This window comes from Gossypium hirsutum, chromosome D12, assembly GCF_007990345.1.
Source record: "Gossypium hirsutum isolate 1008001.06 chromosome D12, Gossypium_hirsutum_v2.1, whole genome shotgun sequence".
NCBI lineage: Eukaryota > Viridiplantae > Streptophyta > Magnoliopsida > Malvales > Malvaceae > Gossypium > Gossypium hirsutum.
Window position 1 is genome coordinate 51,828,764 of NC_053448.1, and position 20,936 is coordinate 51,849,699.

At 34.3% G+C, this 20,936-nt stretch overlaps 1 protein-coding gene and 1 long non-coding RNA gene across 17 annotated transcripts; one reads left to right on the forward strand and one right to left on the reverse strand.

Annotated features, from left to right (window-relative positions):
• LOC107946466 (uncharacterized) lies at positions 1–3,926 on the reverse strand. Of its 16 annotated transcripts, none has more exons than XR_005921807.1 (8): positions 3,803–3,926; positions 3,323–3,544; positions 3,003–3,133; positions 2,345–2,517; positions 1,852–1,943; positions 1,633–1,723; positions 447–576; positions 1–349 (listed from the first exon to the last, which is right to left on the reverse strand). It is a non-coding gene; the product is annotated as an uncharacterized lncRNA (long non-coding RNA). The 16 variants fall into 16 exon arrangements; XR_005921810.1 differs by having other exon boundaries at positions 2,345–2,416; positions 2,492–2,517; positions 3,323–3,912; XR_005921819.1 differs by having other exon boundaries at positions 1,852–2,161; positions 2,345–2,416; positions 2,492–2,517; positions 3,323–3,912.
• A 3,144-nt stretch (positions 3,927–7,070) lies between these two features.
• LOC107946467 (phosphoenolpyruvate carboxylase 4) lies at positions 7,071–19,119 on the forward strand. The gene is made up of 20 exons (XM_016880810.2): positions 7,071–7,366; positions 7,954–8,117; positions 8,721–8,835; positions 9,104–9,181; positions 9,262–9,330; positions 9,479–9,557; positions 9,647–9,723; positions 9,829–9,924; positions 10,220–10,361; positions 10,816–10,947; positions 11,272–11,345; positions 11,441–11,704; positions 13,395–13,520; positions 13,603–13,704; positions 13,778–13,924; positions 16,253–16,351; positions 16,509–16,597; positions 17,299–17,425; positions 17,506–17,712; positions 18,036–19,119. The coding sequence occupies exons 1-20, from the start codon at positions 7,211–7,213 to the stop codon at positions 18,858–18,860; spliced, it is 3,168 nt and encodes a 1,055-aa protein (XP_016736299.2). The 5' UTR covers positions 7,071–7,210; the 3' UTR covers positions 18,861–19,119.
• The last annotated feature ends 1,817 nt before the right edge of the window (positions 19,120–20,936 follow it).

Sequence of the window (20,936 nt, forward strand, 5' to 3'; positions counted from 1 at the left end):
AACAAGAAGATAAATGTTTTTCACTATATCTCATGCAGCAAGTCAAATTGCATTTGATTACATAACATTCCTTTCAATTTTTTTTTTAAAAAAATTGAAACTAGTTCATATCAACTTGCTCAAGTTGAATCTATAAATTGCAGATCAACACCTTATTTGAACTTACAATTCTAGGAAAGCATAAAATGTAGTTCCATGAGCATGCATTTAAAGTAGCAAAAAAAAAAATTACTGATTACAGTGACAGTCCAAGCTCCAAATCTAGCTCTTGTGTGTCACTTGATTCTGAATTTTGACTGCTCGATCCCAATGAGTTGCTGAGATGTTTCTTGCTCCTTGAGTGTGAATCCTATAAGAATGTAAGGAACTAAAACAAGTTAAATTTTAAAACACAATCATCACATAGCACATAAACTAAAAAAAGGAAGGGACTTGTGTGTAGCAACCTCAACATGTAGGTTTAAAAGTTGTGGTCATGTTTGGTTGTGCAAAATGTTGGGTGTCTAAGAAGCCACTGCTTGGCTGGGAATCACCATATCTGATGTTTTCCCTTTGATCGTATTCTCCAACCACCATCTGTAATAATATATAATTGTAGTACTTGATTTCATTAATATAGTTATTGATGCATAAGGAAATGGGGGAGGTGACAATGGAAAGTAGCACTTTAACACTTCAATTTGCAGCAACTGAACACTTCAATTTGCAGCACTTAAACACTTCAATTTGCAGCACTTATACACCTCAATTACAGCGATAAAACATCTCAATTTCCAGCAGCTAAATACTTCAATTTGCAGCACTTAAACACTTCAATTTACATCATTTAAACACTAAAATTTGCAGTACTTAACATATCAATTAACAACATTTATACATCTCAATTACAGCGATAAAACATCTCAATTTCCAGCAACTAAACACTTCAATTTGCAGCACTTAAACACTTCAATTTACAACATTTAAACACTTAAATTTGCAGCACTTAAACATATCAATTAACAACATTTATACACCTCAATTACAACGATAAAACATCTCAATTTCCAGCAACTAAATACTTCAATTTGCTGCACTTAAACACTTCAATTTGAAGAACTATCAAATTTCGGCATCAACTGACATTGTCCCAACATCCAAAACAAACTTAAAGAAGTATATAATTATCATGTAAAAGAAAATATTCATCAAAGTATCTACCTCTCTCAACTCCTACCCTTAACAAAATTTTGACGTGGGATGGTGGAGTGATCTGTTTTGATAGTTGGAGAATTTACTAAAATGATTAATTATATAAGGATAATTATTTATAGTAAAATTTAATAATTTTATAATTCTACATTTGATTAAAGAGTGATTTAATAAAAAGTACATAAAAAAGCAGCAGAATCTATCAATAATTAAAACTTTTATTCACTTTATTTGGCACAATACAATATAAAAAGCATATATAAATATATGAATGTAGAGGCATATATAAAAAGCATATATAAATATATGTATGTCACAGAAACTATATTCATTTATGTAGAGGCAAGTCTTTAATATATAACTATGGAATCATCAAGAAATGCTTCTCTTTTCTTGGAAAAAAATAAGTATCAAACTTCCAGAAGTTAGATAATTGCTTACTCGGGACCACCGAAACCCATATTCTTTCCCAAAGCTCCATTATACTTCACCATAACAAGCTTATCCAAAAGCTGCTTAGATTCAGTAATATCTGCTTCAAGACAGAAAGAATCCAAACAAATTATACAAGCTGAACTCTAATGTACTGTTATATTTTTCTTGATGCTATATTTGGAATACAATAAATTCACAAGTAGAAGAATAATGAGAAAATATTACCACAAGACATAGGTGCTAAGTTATCATAAGGAACAACAAGCACTTCATCACTTGCACTGCATTCGCTCTCACTTGTGCTCTTTATTTGGTCCCTTTAATCAAATATCGGATTTCAAGTAAACCAGACAATTGGAAATAGTTCCAATAACAAAACAAAGAACAGAAGAAACAATGCAACAGCAAACCATGAAAACTCAACTCGTATAAAATAGACAAACTTCAGAGCAAGAATTCCAGACAGAGACTACAAAACCCAACTTGTTGTCTTCAATGATCCAAGATACTTGACAATGTTTTTATGATTCAAATTCTACAAATAATTCAAATAAGATACCAAAACCCAACTTGTTACCATCAGCAATGAGACCAGCAGCAGCAACTAACTACCATGAATTTTAAACTAAAATATAAGATTTGTTACCAGTAGATAACAAAGGAAGAGAGTCATTCGGTGGTAGGAGTACTATCAGAAAAGCAAAATATCTCTACTTACAAAGAAGTCAATGAGGTTAGATTTCCTAAGCTGGATGGTATTGGACCTTCAAAAGAGTTCCCTTGAAATCTCCTATATAAACATTAGGGAGTCTTTCTTACACGGTTCACAGTTCTTTAAGTTTAGCATATGTTGAGGAGATCTCACCACTTAATGCACAACTGTTAATGTATCTGCCAAATTCATAAACCAATTGTTGTTATAATTTCAAGGGTGACTTGTAAAGACAATCATGTACAGCCTCTACAAAGAACTAAAGAAAGTTAGAACTTACAATTCTCCAAGTTCGTATAGAGGAAGTGCAACAGAAATTTACAAATGAAAATAAATATGTTACTTTATTTTAGCATCAAAAAAGAAATAGTTTTTCATTTAGTAAATGGTTGGCCGGCCAAGATTTCTCATCCCCTCTTATCCCCTCTTATCTCTAATCCCTCATCAAAGCTTTTCCTATATGATAATAAAAGTAGGTATATGTACATACATCATGAAGTGAACCTTGATATTCAACATGGGACTTAACATCATAACCTTTTCATTTTTAAATGCCATAAATTTAGGTTTATTATTAAAGATTTATTATTTAATAAATTAACAATTGGGTATCCATAAAAAAAATTTGAAGTAAGAGTTAAGAGAAAAAAAAAAGAGTACCTACCTGTCCAGCGTGAAAAGAAGTCGTGGGCAAGTACAAACAAGGCAAAAGAAGTTTATCACCAGAATCTGAAACTACCCTTTTGCTCAACACCTTCCATATCGCTTGCTTCAACATCTTACAGACAACACCCCCTGAAAGCCAGAAACAAATTGTATAAAGAAGCATTATATCGAACAGTTGAAGTGCATTATTAAGACTTGAGCATAAAGAAAGAAAAATGAGTCTTGCACGATATGTGAGAAAAAAATGACAAGTAAGAGGCGTTTTTGGTAGAATAAATGAAAGGGAGATGAAGACGAAGAGAAGCAAGAGAGGTAAACCTGGTATAGATGGCAAATACAAAACTGGGAAAAAACTTAAGAGCTGGAGAACTAAGTTCCACCGTAAATAACTTCGCTTCTATACGAAGGAATATGAATAACTTCCTTTGAAGTAGATTTGTTACCATGAATTTTAAGCAATAACTTGTTACCAGCAGCAATGAGACCAGCAGTAACTTGCATCGTCGATTTTTAACTTCTTCTGGCATCGTCGATTTCTAGCTAAAATATAAGAGAAAAAAAACAATAATAAAAAGAAAGGGGATCTGAGTAAATAATACCCAAAATTAGAAAATAAAGAGGAAAAATGGAACAGAAATAAAAGCGATAGGGATCTGAGTAATGAACACAACAAGATGAAATACACACACAAATAAAGTAACAAAATAAAAATATTAAGTCTCATATATTTTCCAGGGAAACAAACGGTAGAACTCGTAAGTAGATTGGAGAGGTTCTGTGCTGAATCGTATTTGGTACCTCCATTTTCCTCTTCTTTTTTTCATTTTGTTTGCAAAGTTAGGGGTTTTATGGGGGAAATTTGGGAAAAATCAGAGCCAAATTTTTTTTAGGTAAAATGAATTTTGTGGCGTTATAAGAAAAAACGGAATTATTGTTTTTTTATAAATTGATTTATTTTTTGTTTTTTATAAATTGATTTATTTTTGTGGCGTTTTTATATTGCTTACCTTTTAGCGGCGTTTCTCGTAAAAACGCCGGAAATTTTTTTTCATTTTGAACAAAAATACGCCGTTTTGCTATTCTAAAAAAATTTTATTTTGTTTTTTATAAATTGATTTATAAAAAAACGCCGCTATTTCATTTTGAACAAAATGACACCGTTTTGCTATGCAAAAATTTTTTTATTTTATTTTTTATAAATTGATTTATTTTTTGCTGCAAAATTTTTTTCATTTTGAACAAAATGACATCGTTTTGCTATTCTGGCAAAAACGCCGCAAAATATTATTTCATTTTGAACAAAATGACGCCGCTTTGCTATGCTAAAAATTTTTTATTTTATTTTTTATAAATTAAAATAAAAAGTACTCTCAAAATAAATATTGTATATTTTAATAAGAAAGCAAATGATAAAATGATTGTAATTAATTATTAAGTTAGAATTATCTAAATTAAATAATTACCTATATATCCATATCATTTTTATTTTTGTATTTTTTTCTTATAATTTGGTCCTCTCCAAAATAAATAATTATACATAAATATCCATATCAATCTATTACTTTTTTTAACTTATTTATTAATTCTATTTAAACTAATATTTAAATATATCAAATGGTTTAGATTACATTTTTTAAAATATAAAAGCATTAATTAATTGTATAAAATTTTATCATTTAACAAATCTCAAGTAAACCTTAACCTTAAACCCTCTAAATTAACCATTCAATACATATAAAATCTATCTATTATATATCTCTTAAATAATTTAAACTATACTCGTAATTTCAATATACTGGATTTATTATTAACTATTTTACAATTATATAAGAACATATTTAAAATATAAATTAAAAAAATAATTAATCTAAACTCAAAACCTTAACTCGACCCCTGAATCCCTAAACCTTAAATCCCTAACTCTTAACCCCTAACATCTAACCCCTAAACCCTAAACCTTAAATCCCAACCCTTAAACCATAATCCCTAAATCCATACTCCCTAAACCTTAAAATATGAACTTCTAAACCGGCTTTAAATCTTAAATTAATCATATACCCTAAACTAAAAACCCTAAATAAATTTATTATTATCTCTTTTACAATTATATACGACCATATTTAAAATATAAATTAAAAAATAATTAATCTAAACCCAAAACCCTAACTCGACCCCTAAATCCCTAACTTTTAATCCCTAAACCCCTAACCTTCTAACCCCTAAACCTTAAATCCCAACCCCTAATTCATAATCCCTAACCCATACTCCCTAAACCTTAAAATATGAACTCCTAAACCGGCCTTAAATCTTAAATAAATCATATACCCTAAACCAAAAACCCTAAACAAATTTATTATTATCTCTTTTACAATTATTTTAAATAATAATATTTTAATTTTTCCATGTGTTTTATTTCAAATTATTTCTACGGGTCATTATTTTTTTCTGAAGATTTTAAATATTCAATTAGAAATAAATTGAATTTTATTTAATATGAATAAACCAATTAAGATAAAATATTTTTAGCAGCGCTTTTCCAAAAACGCCGCTAAATCCCCGAAAGCTCAGAAAACGGCGTCGTTGGGCTTAGGTTTTTTTGCGACGCTTTCCCAAAAACGCCGCTAAATCCCTGAAAGCTCAGAAAACGGCGCCGTTGGGCTTAGGTTTTTTTGCGGCGCTTTCTCAAAAACGCAGCTAAAGCCCTGAGCATTAGCGCGCTTTCTTAAAAATGCCGCCAAATCCCCAAAAGCTCAAAAAACGGCGTCATGGGGCTTAGGTTTTTTTGTGGCGCTTTCCCAAAAACGCCGCTAAAGTCCTGAGTTTTAGTGGCGCTTTCTTATAAACGCCGCTAAATCCCCGAAAGCTCAGAAAACGGCGTCGTTGGGCTTAGGTTTTTTTGCGGCGCTTTTCCAAAAACGCAACTAATGCTTATTTTCAGCGGCGTTTTCCGTAATGCGCTGCTAATGATTGATCGTTAGCGGCGTTTTTTATCCAAACGCCGCTAAAAGCCTGTTTTGGTGTAGTGAACACTCGAGACAGCTTTACTGCATCTGCATGTTCAATTCTCAGTTCGTAGCAGCTGAAAACTCGGGGTTGGAATGACAGAGCAAGTTTAAGATGATTAAGTATTTTAATTAGGCTAATTATGTTTTTGGTAAATTTTGAAATAATAAATAAATCCCAAAAAAGAAAACTGTGTGATGAACCTGAACAGTGGGCTTGGGCCAATCTATGTGATAACATATTGGCTTGTCTCTTTGCATGGACAAACTGACACTGGCTAGAGTGATGTGGTTAAAATATGAAATTAATTAAGTAATCAAATTGCTTGATTTTTCTTTTTAATTTAGATGTTTAGATATTCTTTGAATTTAAATTGGGATTATTATAGTTAACTAAGCCATTGGTATAATGATAGACAACATGGATAATTCAATTGAATTACAAGATTTGGCAAGGAAAAGTTTGCAGAGAAAGTGTAAAATTACATCCTTTCATGATGCAAAATGTATAGTTACAGAATTTCAGGATGAACACGACCAAAAGATAAACTTTCAGGATATATTCATAATAAATAATAAATGAATCCAGCATTTGTATATATATAGGTGAAATGAGAATGGCACTGTGATATTTGCTAAAGTCTGTTGGTGCCCAATTGAATGAATCCATGTTGCAAGACAATAGGCAGGGAGGCATGTTATTGCTGAAAAGAAAAAGGGCCGGGGGGGGGGTGGAAGGAATCATCGATACGAAAGAATATACTAAAGTGATTTGTAAAGCAACTTTTTGGGCAGTGGTTTTATTAAACGTAAAAGTAGGGGGCCCCGCATCAGTGAGTGAGTGAGTCACCTCACCTGAAACCTAAATCAACCTCGTGGGGACCAGCTAGGCAGGGCAATCATCGTTGAGTGCTGCTAATCGAGAGAAGAGAGACCTAACAAAATAAACTGCTCGGTATGACCGTAGAGAGCGCCACGTGGGAGGGTGTGGTTGGCATCACATGCGGTAAAACTGTTGGCTCCACACTTATTTAACAGAAATATTGGTACTTGTTTCCCAAACCTTCAATTATGGTTTATGAGATGAGTGTTGTGCTCCGTTGCTGACCCTCTCTCTCTCGTACAGTAACATTTCTTTCCCTCATATCATCATATTTTATATAAACATAGTAATTTTCCTTCAGTTTGGTGATGCAACTTAGCTATGACGGACACCACGGACGATATAGCGGAGGAAATCTCTTTCCAGAGCTTCGAGGACGACTTCAAGTTGCTAGGAAATCTTCTCAACGATGTGTTGCAGAGAGAAGTTGGCGCCCAATTCATGGCCAAGATCGAGAGGATTCGACTCCTCGCTCTGGTCACTCTCTTCTCCTTTCATTATTTACTGTTTTCTTTTTTGCTTTTTTGTAAAGTAGACACACACGGTGACAACCTTCAAAATGGAGGAAAATCAAAATACTGTTACTGTCTTTATTTGTATGGCTTGCTTGCTTTTTATTTATATTTCCTTGTACTATTCTTTGAATTCTCATTTCCACTCTGCTTTCTTATTTACTATTTTCTGCTTCTCCCCTTCTGATGCCTCTCTTTGGTTTCTTAAAATGCGGAGGAAAAATAGACTTTTTGATTCTGTTTGGTTGCTAAGAATTATATTAGATGGAGAAGTGGAAAATGAAGCGAAATTCCAAATCGTCTTTTGTACTTTTACGATGCTATTTAAATTCCACATCGTCTGTTGTATTTTCATGATACTTTTTCTTTATTTTGTTTTTGAAAAACAAATTATTACCGAACAAAGGCTAGATTCTCTTATCTTTGTGTGTATTTGCAAGTGCATGCTAGAATTCGGCTTTACTCAATCTTGCCTACATTTTCTCACAAAGCAAACAGAGAAGAGTTTCTTTTGAGAATGATTTTTCCCTTTTTTTAAAAAAAATGTTGTAGAGTGCTTCCAATATGCGATTGTCCGGGATAGAGAATATGGCAGCGTTGCTGGAGAAGCAGCTAGCATCTGAGATTTCCGAGATGACATTAGAGGAAGCTTTGAAATTGGCTCGTGCTTTCAGCCATTATCTCACTTTGATGGGAATTGCTGAGACCTATCACAGGTAGTGGGATTTAGTTTATCAGCTGTTCAATTTCATGAGGTCAATTTTCGCTTTTCAATTTATAGGGAATAACGCATGTACAGTTATAGATCCTACGTTGCAATTAGAATTTTTTTGAAAGAACAATTAGATTATCTTAAAATTTCCTATCAAGTGTTTTTTTCCAGTGATTCCGAGTGCTGCAATTTTTTTTTTGTTAGTTTATGTTTCTATTATCTCTACCTACTTAATAAAAAATGAAGGGTTTGTTGTCAGTTTTCAATTTTCATGGCTTTATCTTAACAGAAAAACATTTTGGAATTACTGTTGTTTTGGTTATTGATTAGGTATTGCCTTTCTCATTTTTTTTTTGTGAATGGTGGGTAAACTATACAGGAAATATGCCATGCTAACGTTTAAGTGTCTACTTTCGAGAGCATTCATTACATTTTGGATTTCCTAATAAAAATTAAGAAAATTCAGAAAAATCCGGAGCCATACAATAAGTCTCCTGCTAAAAATTATTATTATTACTATCTTCTGTTGTTCTTTGTGCAAAACAATTTTACGATTTGCTTTTATTTAATCAAGAACTCAACAAATTCAAGTAATTATTTTGTGCAGGGTTCGTAAGGGGCGAAGTGTTACACATTTATCAAAGTCTTGTGATGACATTTTCAGTCAGTTGATTCAGGGTGGCGTTACCCCGAATGACCTTTATGACACTGTTTGCAAGCAGGTATATTTCCTATATTGCTTTTAGATTTAGTTTTCTTCAGTGCCTTGTTCAGTAAAAGAATATCAAGTATTAGAAACTCCAACTTCTCATTGTGTGTCTGAAAAGTACTCTGAAACTGTCGTCAGAGAAGCCAAACAAATGTGAGCTTCTAGTGCAGTCTCAGCTAATGGAGAGGAACATAATTGCAACATTTATTTTAGTCATGCCAACATTTTGTTCAATTCTTTATTTTGTGATCAAATTAAATGTAAAATCCTTTTTTCTGCAGGAGGTTGAGATTGTTCTTACTGCTCATCCCACACAAATTAACCGCCGTACCTTACAATACAAGCATATAAGAATTGCTGTAAGTTAAGGGCTGTGCTGACAATTATTAACTTGAGTCTTGAGGCTATTTTCTGAAAGTCAACCCGTTTTTCCTTGCAGCATCTGTTAGAATACAATGACCGACCTGATCTTGGTCATGAAGATCGAGAAATGCTAATTGAAGATCTGGTATTGTTCCCCAATGCAATGTTTCCTGACCACTCCTGGAAAATAAAGGGAAAAAGGGGGTGGGGGGCATGGTTTGTCTACTATTGTGATCATGGGAAAAAATGTCTTCCGTTTCTTGGTTTTATAAGAGTTCCTTTTGACTTTGTAGGTGAGAGAGATAACATCGATATGGCAGACAGATGAACTTAGACGCCACAAACCTACTCCTGTGGACGAGGCCAGGGCTGGTATATCACTTTAGAGTTTAGACATATTAGAAATTGCATGCATTTTATCTTATAAATGCTTCTATATGACTATTATTATTTTTTATCAGGTCTGAACATAGTGGAGCAATCCCTTTGGAAAGCCGTACCTCATTATTTACGTCGTGTTAGCACCGCCCTTAAGAAAGTGGGATATCAACTTCTATTTTGAAACTACTAGGCTCTTTGAATGGATACACAATATTTATAGGCTCGCTCAGTCTTTTTTTGTTAATTTGCCATTCCTTTTCAGCATACAGGAAAGCCGCTTCCACTAACATGTACCCCCATAAAGTTTGGCTCCTGGATGGGGGGTGATAGAGATGGAAATCCTAATGTCACAGCAAAGGTGAGGCTCCTTGCATCCCTCTACTTTCTGCTCTTTGATCACTGCTTTTAAACTGGAATACCCTGAAAATTGAACGACTGGTTCATTTTGGAAATGTGGTTTTGGAATTTCTAGATTGATTCTTAGTATTTTTCTTGAGACTCCTTGTCCCTTTTTCCACATGTCTATGTTACAACTAGTAATAACTAGCATTCTGTGCTAGTCCCTATCGTATAATTTCATGCAAAAATGGCATTTTTCCTACAGTTTTACCAAGTGCCTAATGCCTTCATTGTTTTTATTCTCCTTGTTTCAGGTAACAAGGGATGTCTCACTTTTATCTAGGTGGATGGCCATTGATCTTTACATCCGGGAAATTGATAGCCTTAGATTTGAACTATCCATGAACCGATGCAATGATAGGCTATCCAGATTGGCTCAGGAAATTCTAGAGAAAGGTTGGGGCTGCTTGATATGTTTATGCTCTTTTCAATCTTAAACACCTATCCTAGAAATTTTTATTAGTTAGTTTACCTGTTTTACACCATCTTATGCTTAATTGAGGACGCCTTAATTCTGTATTCTTCGGGGGGCTAATGTCAAACACATGTTGATGAGCATAAATCTGGTTGGCCTTGATAGCCAAGAATGTTATTTGGGCATATGATTTTGAAGAATATTTGTCCAAATCATTGAAAGAAACCTACAATTGAAGAAACAAGTGATCTTAGATTTGATGATAGTGTGTTTTATACTATATCAAAACTTGCGCAAGATGGATCGCAAATTATATCTGATGACTTACATCCTAGTCTTCCATATAGATTTTGTGTTATAATCTGTTTTAATCCTCTTTATCTCAGTTATATCACAACTTCTGAAATCTGAACAGTAGGTTTACTTCATCTTCAGAAACCTTATCAGAGAACCTACGTGAGAGTCGGAACCAACCTTTAAGCCGAAGTCAACTCAAGCTTCATGGCCAACAAGCTCCGTCCCTTCCTACCCAACTTCCTGATAGGGCAGGTTTACCTGCCTGCACTGGTATGTGCGCGCAGACACTCAAACACTCATAGCAAAATGTTTTTTTCATGGTTTGCTTATTTGTGCATACACTTAAAGAGCTTTTGGTCTCAAGAATATAAGGTATTGAACAGTTGATTGTAATGATAATATGCAAAATAGAAAGTTTAATTTTTCTTGTAAAACATTTTATGCTATATCTTTGCCCGGACAATCCATTCGCAGCTGTGATGTCTATGCATATATATATTGTTTCTTTTCTTGGTAATGGAATTAATCTTGACTTTAATTTCTAAGTGATACTGTTTCATTAGATGATTTCATCTGATTTGTTTATTCATGCAGATTACACCGATGGTGGATCTCAATATCCAAAACTAGAACTCCCAGGGACTGATTACATGCCGTTGGCTCGTGAGGTTAATTTATTCTCTTGTAGTTTTGGCTGTTCAACAGGTTCTTCCTTCATACCGTCAGCTTCATAGCTAACATTTAGTTTAAATGTCTACTTTAGGATGGTCGGGAAAATTCATCTAAGGATTTAAGTCCCAGTATACCCAAATTATCAGCAAATGGGAGTTCTGCTAACTCCAATGGATCATCAACTGCTGTCACATCACGGGGTTCTTTCTCCTCTGGTCAGCTTCTAGCTCAGAGAAAACTATTTGCAGAATCTACGATTGGAAGGTCCAGCTTCCATAAGCTTCTTGAGCCAAGTTCAGCTCTACGTCCTGGAATTGCTCCTTATCGAATTGTTCTTGGAGATATCAAGGAAAAGGTATTGTTTCTCTATTAGTTAAAATATGTAAAAGCTCGTATAAAAGCTTGTTTTTGGATATAAACCAGGTTTCTTTGTGGCTTGCTGAAAGAGAATATGCACCTTTTCTGTTTTAGAAATGTCGATATGGTTTGTATAGGGGAGATAAAGAATTTTAATTTTATCTAGCTCATGGTCTTGCTTTTAGAATTGAGCTAAAGAATTAGAAAAAAAAAAAAAACAGGATGGATAAATAATGATATTAACTATTCTATGTATATGGTAAGGGCTAGTTTGGCAATACTTTTGAAAAGTACTTTTAAAAAATATGCTTTTGAAAAGTGTTTTTGAAAAGTTTGGTTTAAAATTTGAGTGTTTAGCATTATTATCAAAAAGTACTTTTGAGAAATAAAATGTCCATTTTAGACATGTTATTATCAAGTAACAAATATACATTTAAATAATATTTAAATTAGTTAATATTATTATATTTTAGTAAAAATATAAAATAGTTATTATAACTTGTTGTTGATATTTTAATATGTGAAATATAAATTTTAAATATTTTTAAGCAATAAATATTAATTATTTATAAAATTTAATTAGAATATATAAACTATATTTTAAAATTTAAATATAACCATTAAATATTTGTAATTAGTATTTTAAATTTTTTTATTTTTAATTAATAATTTTAACACATTTGTAATTAAGCGCCAAAAAGAAAAAAAAGGGAAAATACTATGTTATTGGAGGGGTGAAAAAATAATTAAACACTAAAAGTGCTTTTGGGAGAGGAAAAGTTAAAAATTTTAGCTTCTACTTTTTAAAAGTGCTTTTGAAAAGCACTTCTAAAAAGCTAAAAATTTCATCCAAAAGTAGTTTGTTTAGCACAACTTTTCTTTCAAAAATGTTTTTGGAGTCGGAAGTACTTTTTTTAAGCACTGCAGAACAGGCCCTAAATGGTTAAATATAAAATTTAAAATTCCTTGAACATATAAAATGTTTTTAAATGTGTCAATGTTAGTTTTAAGGAAATGTGAAATCTTATATAAATTCATTTGGTAACAAGTGTTGGTGATTATGACTAAATGATTTACAAATAATTCTAAAATTTTGGACTTTTATATTAATTAACCTATCATAGGGTTACGTCTGTCATGTGAATTTGTAATTGTAACATTCCTTTCGCCAGGTATGTAGATTAGGCTGAGAAATTTGATTCTTTTGCGAAAGTGATAGATGAAAAATCTTATATGCTAGGTCTATTGCAGAAATAGCTTAAGAATATAAAGCAACTCTGAAAAATCTTATATGCTAGGTCTATTACAGAAATAGCTTGAGAATATAAAGCAATTCAAGTGAGCTAGGTTTCATTTGAGAATGATTTTGAACAAAAAGGAAAGGCATTTTCAAAATTTTACTTTAAATCTAGTTCATTTCTAGTTGTTAGGACAATTTCCTCAAGCGGCACAGTCAAGGAAAAACTTATCTAAGATTTCAAGATTATTTTGGGTATGGAACTAAACAAATTATCATTCAGTGTCATGCTTATTCTGCTTTGCTAAATTTGCATGCAGAACTTGTGAAATTTTGTTAGCAATAAGTTGTTGTTATTGATCCGTAGGGTATGGAATTTAATTTTTTCAGTCAATCTGTTTTTAATATCCAGTAAGATGTGTATTTGTGTTTTGATGACCTATAATTTCAGCTCATGAAAACTCGAAGACGGCTGGAACTTCTTCTGGAGGATCTTCCCTGTGAATATGATCCCTGGGATTACTATGAGACGAAAGATCAATTTCTGGAACCACTGCTTCTATGTTATGAGTCTCTGGTAATAACTCACATTCCAATGTCCTGCTGGAGAATGAATGTTCTTGCTGCCGTTAATATGGTGCTATAACTGTAATCTGCAGCAATCATGCGGGGCAGGGATTCTAGCTGATGGTCGGCTTGCTGACCTGATTCGGAGAGTTTCAACATTTGGGATGGTGTTAATGAAGCTTGATTTGCGTCAGGTACACTTTATTCAGTTATATTCTGGTACTTACTCGTGTTTTGTGTTTTAGCTAAAGTTTTGTTAATGTACAGGAATCTGGTAGGCATGCTGAAACACTTGATGCAATTACCAAATATTTGGATATGGGTACTTATAGTGAGTGGGATGAAGAAAAGAAACTTGAATTTTTGACAAAAGAGCTAAAGGGGAAGCGGCCACTAGTTCCTCCTACTATAGAGGTAAAGATATTCCAAAAGTATATTGGAGTGAATAGGGGCTTGCAAGGAATTTTCAATAATGAGGCTGATGTGTGCATGAATTGCACACAAACATACATTGCATGACAACTCTTATAGCATAAATTCTGTTCCTTTATTTATTATTGTGTTTAAGTTTCTCTATGTTAATATATACTGATGCTAGACCGAAACCCTTAGATTCTTCCAAATAAGGTGCTCTTAGGTTTAAAGCTTCTAAACTGGAAATGACCCAAGCCTCACTGTTACTCAATAGCTGAGGAAACCAGAAACCAGCAAGATTCATGAAGTACTCAACTTGAAACGCAATATGTCAAGGGAAATAACCTGATTGTTGAAACAGTCAAAACACAAAAGTAACCGATAGATATAATAACTAATTAAAGAGAACTCGAAGATGCCTAAATTCAGAAGTCCTTAAACGTTGAAATCAGAATATATTACAATAATGCCTCAAAATCAAAAGTAGGTGGTTTCAAGGTTTTGATTGCCGAGGTCATAAGGTGGCATAGCAAGACATGGGTTTTTGATTCTCATTTGTTACAAAAGTCAGACTCTCATGATAATATTTGCTCATCGCCACATCATAATAGTAAAATGGAATTGAGATCTGGATAGAGCATGAGATAGAACCACTTTGAGGTTCCCCATGCAGTGAGTCTTTGCAACTGGATGGGTCTTTGATTCTCATTTTTCTTGGGAACACAATATGTCAAGGGAATCCAAGATGTCTGCCACATTTCCATGAATTCTCCTAATATCTTGAGCCAATTATAGCCTTTATTTTCCCTTTTTGTTCGCCGGGAGTCCTACTGGAGTTCAAGTTGCTATGATTCATGGCTATGTAGTGTTCCTAGGAAGCTGAAATGTCCGCATTGATTTGTTCATTCGGTTATAAAACATTGCAAGTTGGCCCTCTTTAAGGCGCTGGGATATTCTTTATTAATATTATTATATCTAAATAAAAAATTTGAAAGTCACATGTAATTGTTCCGACATTTTCCTTGGCAATATGATTTCAAGACACGTGGTTACTTTTCAAATTGACAGGAAATGATGCCAAAGGGACACATGGCCAAGCAAACCTGAATTGTTATATAGTTCCTTAGAAAACAGTCAATTCTTTCATCCTCAAACTAAAAAGAGGTTGTGGGTGCCTGAGAGGTAGGGCAGTCATTATAAACCTTAATTGATAAAAGTATGAAGGTAGAAACGGATGAGTACTTCATGCTGCCTAGCAAGTGAGGTAGTCCTTATAGACCTTAACTGATGAGAATGTGAAGGTAGAACACTGATGAGTACTTATTGCCATTATCACGTACCACCTCTCGTTAATGTCTTCATGGTTTGCATGAGCTGGTTCATGGGTGATGTCAGAGCACACACAAAATGTGCCTTAAAGCACAGCATGGTCATACTGTGGGACTATAGGCATATAATCTCTAGGCATCAAGGATTTCTTTGAGTTCAAATTTCCTCTCCTTTTCTTCCTTTTTTTTGTGGCTCTTATTCAGATTTAGCAAAAAGGTCCATTCTCTTTCTAACTACTAGGACGGTAAAAAAATTACCTAAATAGCTCTTGTGCGATAGAGATCCATAGCTGGATAGCTGAGAACTTGAGGCCTATTTGTTTGTTGTGTTAGCCTTTGTGGAAAATCACTCTCTACTAATAATTTGTGGATTCATAATATATAGAGAATTTTGGATGAATTCCTACTCTTCATTCTTAGCGACTTCTTTATAAGATAGATAAAAATGAAAAAGAAAATAAAGAAGAAGAAAAAACTGATATTTAATATCAAGCACAAAAAGCATATTCATCGATTAAACCATGGGTGGAGTGGCAAAGGACTTGATATAAATTCTTTAGTTTACACTAATCCCTAGTTTGATCGCTGGAGAACCGCTACCCCCTTCCCTTTATCAAAAAAAGAAGTAAAAAAAAGCAGCAGCAGCATATTCATATGTGCAGGATGAAAAAGGCTTAATTAGAATGAACCTGAATAGAGATATAAAGAAAATCCCTTGGAGTTGACGTTACTAATCATTTCATTGTTGCCATCTCCTCACTTCTAGACTGCTTTTGTTTTGGACTAAATCGTATTACATGTGGAGTGGGGTGGGGGATCCCCTGAATTGTGCATAGGTCTAGGTGCTTTGGCCATTGGATTTGCTCTTGTAGTTATCATTATTTGAGTTTAGAAAATGGTGCCTTCTTTGGTGCAATATTCAAAGTCTTTCCTTTATTTTCAATTTTCCTTTATTGCTTTAGTTAACAAATAGCTCTTATCTCCTATGGATTTGTTTCAGGTTGCTCCTGATGTTAAAGAAGTCCTAGATACCTTTTTTGTAGCCGCTGAGCTAGGAAGTGAGTCTCTTGGAGCATATGTGATTTCTATGGCATCCAACGTATGATTTGCTAAAACCATATTATGTTTACACCTGTTTATACCTCTGCAGTACATAAAAGAAAACTTTTTTCCCCTTTTCTGTTAATTTATCTTTAGCTTTTACAATATTCATATATGGGATAAATAGAAACAATGCTACCCTTTCTGATTTGCAGGCAAGTGATGTCCTTGCTGTGGAGCTCTTGCAGAAAGATGCTCGACTTGCCGTTAGTGGGGAATTAGGGAAACCTTGTCCTGGTGGAATGTAAGTTTGCACCTCAGCTAGTTTATACTCATATGCTCTTAGATACATTAAATGCTATCATATATCTTTTAGTATGATAGCACAATAGTAATGAGAGAAACACACGGTTTTTGTTCATCTGGATCTCTAACTGTGATTTATCCTGGGATTTTTAGTTCTTTTATCTTAATTTGGTTCTGGTTTTCTGCATCCACTTCCTTTAAATTGATATTAATCGCGGGTCCTTATAATGCGCTTATTCATAGTTCTGGGCTACTCTCTAGACATGGATGATCTTGTATGCACTTGTAGAAGAGTGGCAGAAATTACTGATTATCCATTTTTCATGGTTAACTTGTTAACAGGAGTGAATTAGTTAGTATTCCAGCTGGAGGTTTCTCCTTCACATCATTTTTGTTGTTGATTAAGAAGAGGGGTATGGTTTTGAGGTTGGGAACGGGAATAGGAATGGGAAGGGTTCCAATTGCCCACTATTTTTGTTGCACAAGATGAGTTTGAATTCAGTAAAAAACTCGGAACCTATTATGTCACTATCTAATCTCTTGTAGATATTTACTGGGTCATGAATAATAGAACAACAATATACTTTGAAGGGAAGAGCTTTGGCACAACATGTTTAGTTATGGTTGACATAATTCAGCATAACTATGGCACTGTTATACTTTGAAGACTTCTATACATATCTGTATCTTTTTGAGTAGGTTGCGTGTGGTTCCCCTGTTTGAAACCGTGAAAGACCTCAGAGGAGCAGGTTCAGTTATCAGAAAACTGTTATCGATTGATTGGTACCGGGAGCACATTGTAAAGAACCATAATGGGCATCAAGAAGTATGTTGATTTTTATGGCCATTTGCGGGTTCATTTTTGAAGTTCCATTAATCTCGTGTTTACGAAGTTAATTAAAACAGGTGATGGTCGGATATTCTGATTCTGGTAAAGATGCTGGACGCTTCACCGCCGCGTGGGAGCTTTACAAAGCACAAGGGGATGTTGTTGCTGCATGCAATGAGTTTGGAATCAAAGTTACTCTTTTCCATGGTCGAGGAGGGAGTATTGGTCGTGGTGGTGGCCCAACTTACCTCGCCATTCAGTCCCAACCACCTGGTTCTGTAATGGTGAGTGCCGCTTAATTTTTATCTCAGAAATTTGGTATTATTATTTGATTATTTCCTCAATAATCCGTATTTGAGAGATCGTTTTTTTCTCGGGTAATTGAAAGATAGATGAAATATCTTATTTGGTTGTCTGGTGTTGTAAGTTACCGTCACTTCAATTTACAGTTTGCTACTTTTTTTATTAATGTGGAAAATTCAATTGTTGTGTTCCATTTATTTGTTGTCGAAAGGCCTTTTTCGGCAAACTGATACGGTGTTGGATGCTTCGCTTTGAGGAATATTTAGTGTGGTCTCTGATTGATAATGGCATGTTGAATTGGCAGGGCACACTTCGGTCAACAGAGCAAGGGGAGATGGTGCAGGCAAAATTTGGTTTGCCACAGATTGCCACTAGACAGCTAGAAATATATACAACGGCAGTGCTGCTTGCAACTCTGCGGCCCCCTCAACCACCTCGAGAACAGAAATGGTGTAATCTGATGGAGGAGATCTCAAAAATCAGTTGCCAGAACTACCGAAGCACAGTTTACGAGAACCCGGAATTCCTGGCTTATTTCCAAGAGGCTACACCCCAGGCTGAATTGGGGTATCTTAACATAGGGAGCCGGCCGACAAGAAGAAAAGCAACGACAGGAATAGGACATCTTAGAGCAATTCCATGGATATTTGCATGGACGCAGACCAGATTTGTACTACCAGCATGGCTTGGGGTAGGAGCAGGTTTAAAGGGGGTATGTGAGAAGGGACATACGGAAGACTTGAAAGCGATGTACAAAGAGTGGCCGTTTTTCCAGTCCACGGTGGACCTGATAGAGATGGTTCTAGGGAAGGCGGATATTCCAATAGCCAAGCATTACGATGAAGTGCTAGTGTCAGAGAGCAGGCGGGAACTTGGAGCGGAACTTAGGAGGGAACTGATGATGACAGAAAAGCATGTATTGGTAGTGAGTGGACATGAGAAATTGTCAGAGAACAATAAGAGCTTGAGAAGGCTGATAGAGAGCAGGCTCTCATATCTGAATCCAATGAATATGTTGCAGGTGGAGGTTCTGAGGAGGCTTAGACGTGATGATGAAAACAACAAACTCAGAGATGCTTTGCTAATTACTATAAATGGAATCGCTGCGGGGATGAGGAACACCGGTTAATGTTAGATTAGAGGATCTCTCTCTCTCTCTCTCTCTCGTCTAGCTTCATATATATTTGTTGTCCTTAGCCCTACCATTTGGTAGCTGAATTAATAACTGTACTTGGGACATTGTGGTTTTTTTTTTGTTTTTTTTGGGGGGGGGGGATAAAAACTATAATGTCTATCGTGTGGAGTTTGGCGAATGCAATACTAGCAAGGGTGAAATCTGTTTAAACTTTGATTTTCAGATTGAAATTTTAATCTCTATCTATCATGTACTTTGTCTGTTGAACTTACTTAGCAGAGTAGAAATGCTATAAAATATGAATCCATTGCGTCAATTACTAGGAAGAGACTGATTGGTTCAATCAAATCAAATCAGAACCAAAATCAAGGAATCGAGGTTGAGCCGAGTAGAAATGTTAGGGGCTTATTACCCAAATGGTAAGCGATGATGATTGAATTGTATCGATATGGCAATGCAGTCTTATTATGCTACTTGCTGCGCGTGTTGGTCGCGTAATTTTATCTTTCTTTCTACATAACTTTTTAAATTTATGTTTTAATGCTTAATAGAACACTTGAGAGAAAAATGAGTGAAAGGCGAGTGAAAATTTGAGTGTTGGAGTAAGCTGGAGGAGCCACACGGGTTGAACCATTCCACACGACCAAAACGCATGGCCGTGTGACCCACACAGGAGTGTGGTAGGCCAAGTCGATTTCACGGAATTACGCACCGAATTATAGAAAATTACAATTTTTAGGTTTTTCGGTATTATAAGACGTATATATGACAAAAAAAAGAAGATATGAGTGAGTTATCATAGACTATTTAAAAAAAACTCGAAAAAAACTATTGAACCCGACTCTAAAGCATATTTTTGTGAAGATTGAAAATTCCCAGTTGATTTCTTAGGAAATTATCTTGAGTTTCTTTGTTTCTTTCGGTTATACTGTATCTTGGATGTTTTTATTTTCAAGTATGAACTAATTTTCTAAATACTTAGGGGAGATGAACCATATGATGGATTTTGTCGTTTGATTTATATTTTTATGCAATAAATGCTTAGTTTCTTATTCTTAATTATGTGTGCTTAATTCTTGGTTAATATTTCTAGATTATTGATCTATGTTTGATGTACTTAAATCGGTGGTGGAATAGACCCTGTTTAAGAGTAGATCTTGCATAGCTAAGTGGAGTTACATGCAATCCTAAAAATATGACAACATAAATCTACGAGATTAGAATCAAATCTAATAAGAGAATCCATAACACGAGTTAATGTGATAATAGAAGTTTTAATTAGAAAGAAATTTCAATTAATTAACTCAAAGTCAGTTGTTCTTATGCTCGAAAAAGATATTAGCATAATTTAGAGATTTTGTAACGCCCCAAAATTTGAAAATGTGATTGTTGAATTCTATCAATAGTTAGGTGTTTGCTTCAGTGGTTTATAGCGTTAATGGTGTGTCTGAAATTTGGGGTTCAAATCCCATTTTTTGAAAATTATGTTAACTGTTTTGAATCAACTTTTACTTTGAATTTTTTTACTTAAGTTAAATTCTGTGAATGTTATGTCAAAAATGAGCTTGTCGGTTTAATGGTTAAGCTTCTAAATATCGCGCTAGCGGTGGGGACATATTTTTGTGTTGTGCGGTAATTAGGTTAACTTTTAAGTAATTAAACATTTTTTTTCTTTTTTTTTTCTTTCTTTCTTTATAACGTTTTCCCTCTTACGTTTTGTTTTTAAAATTTTTCTTCTCTTTTGCTACAATTTCTTTTTCTTTTCTTTACTTTCCTTCCTTCATCTTTCTTCTGCTCTACTATATTGTTAACTGCCGGATCGTACCATCCCGTGGCCGACTGTGGTTGTCAAGGGTGAGATTCAGTTGTTCTAATTTGTTCGTAGTTGTCTAATCTTTTGTGAATTTGGGGTTTTTCTTCAAGCTCTGAAATTGTGGTTTAATCTTTTTTTTGTTGTCCTTTGTTATTTCGGTACATTGTGGGGGAAGACCGAGAGACGTCTAACGTCCCTCCAACTATCTAAGTTTGAGTAATTGTTGTTGGTTCGCCGGTAAGCATTAGTTTCGTTAT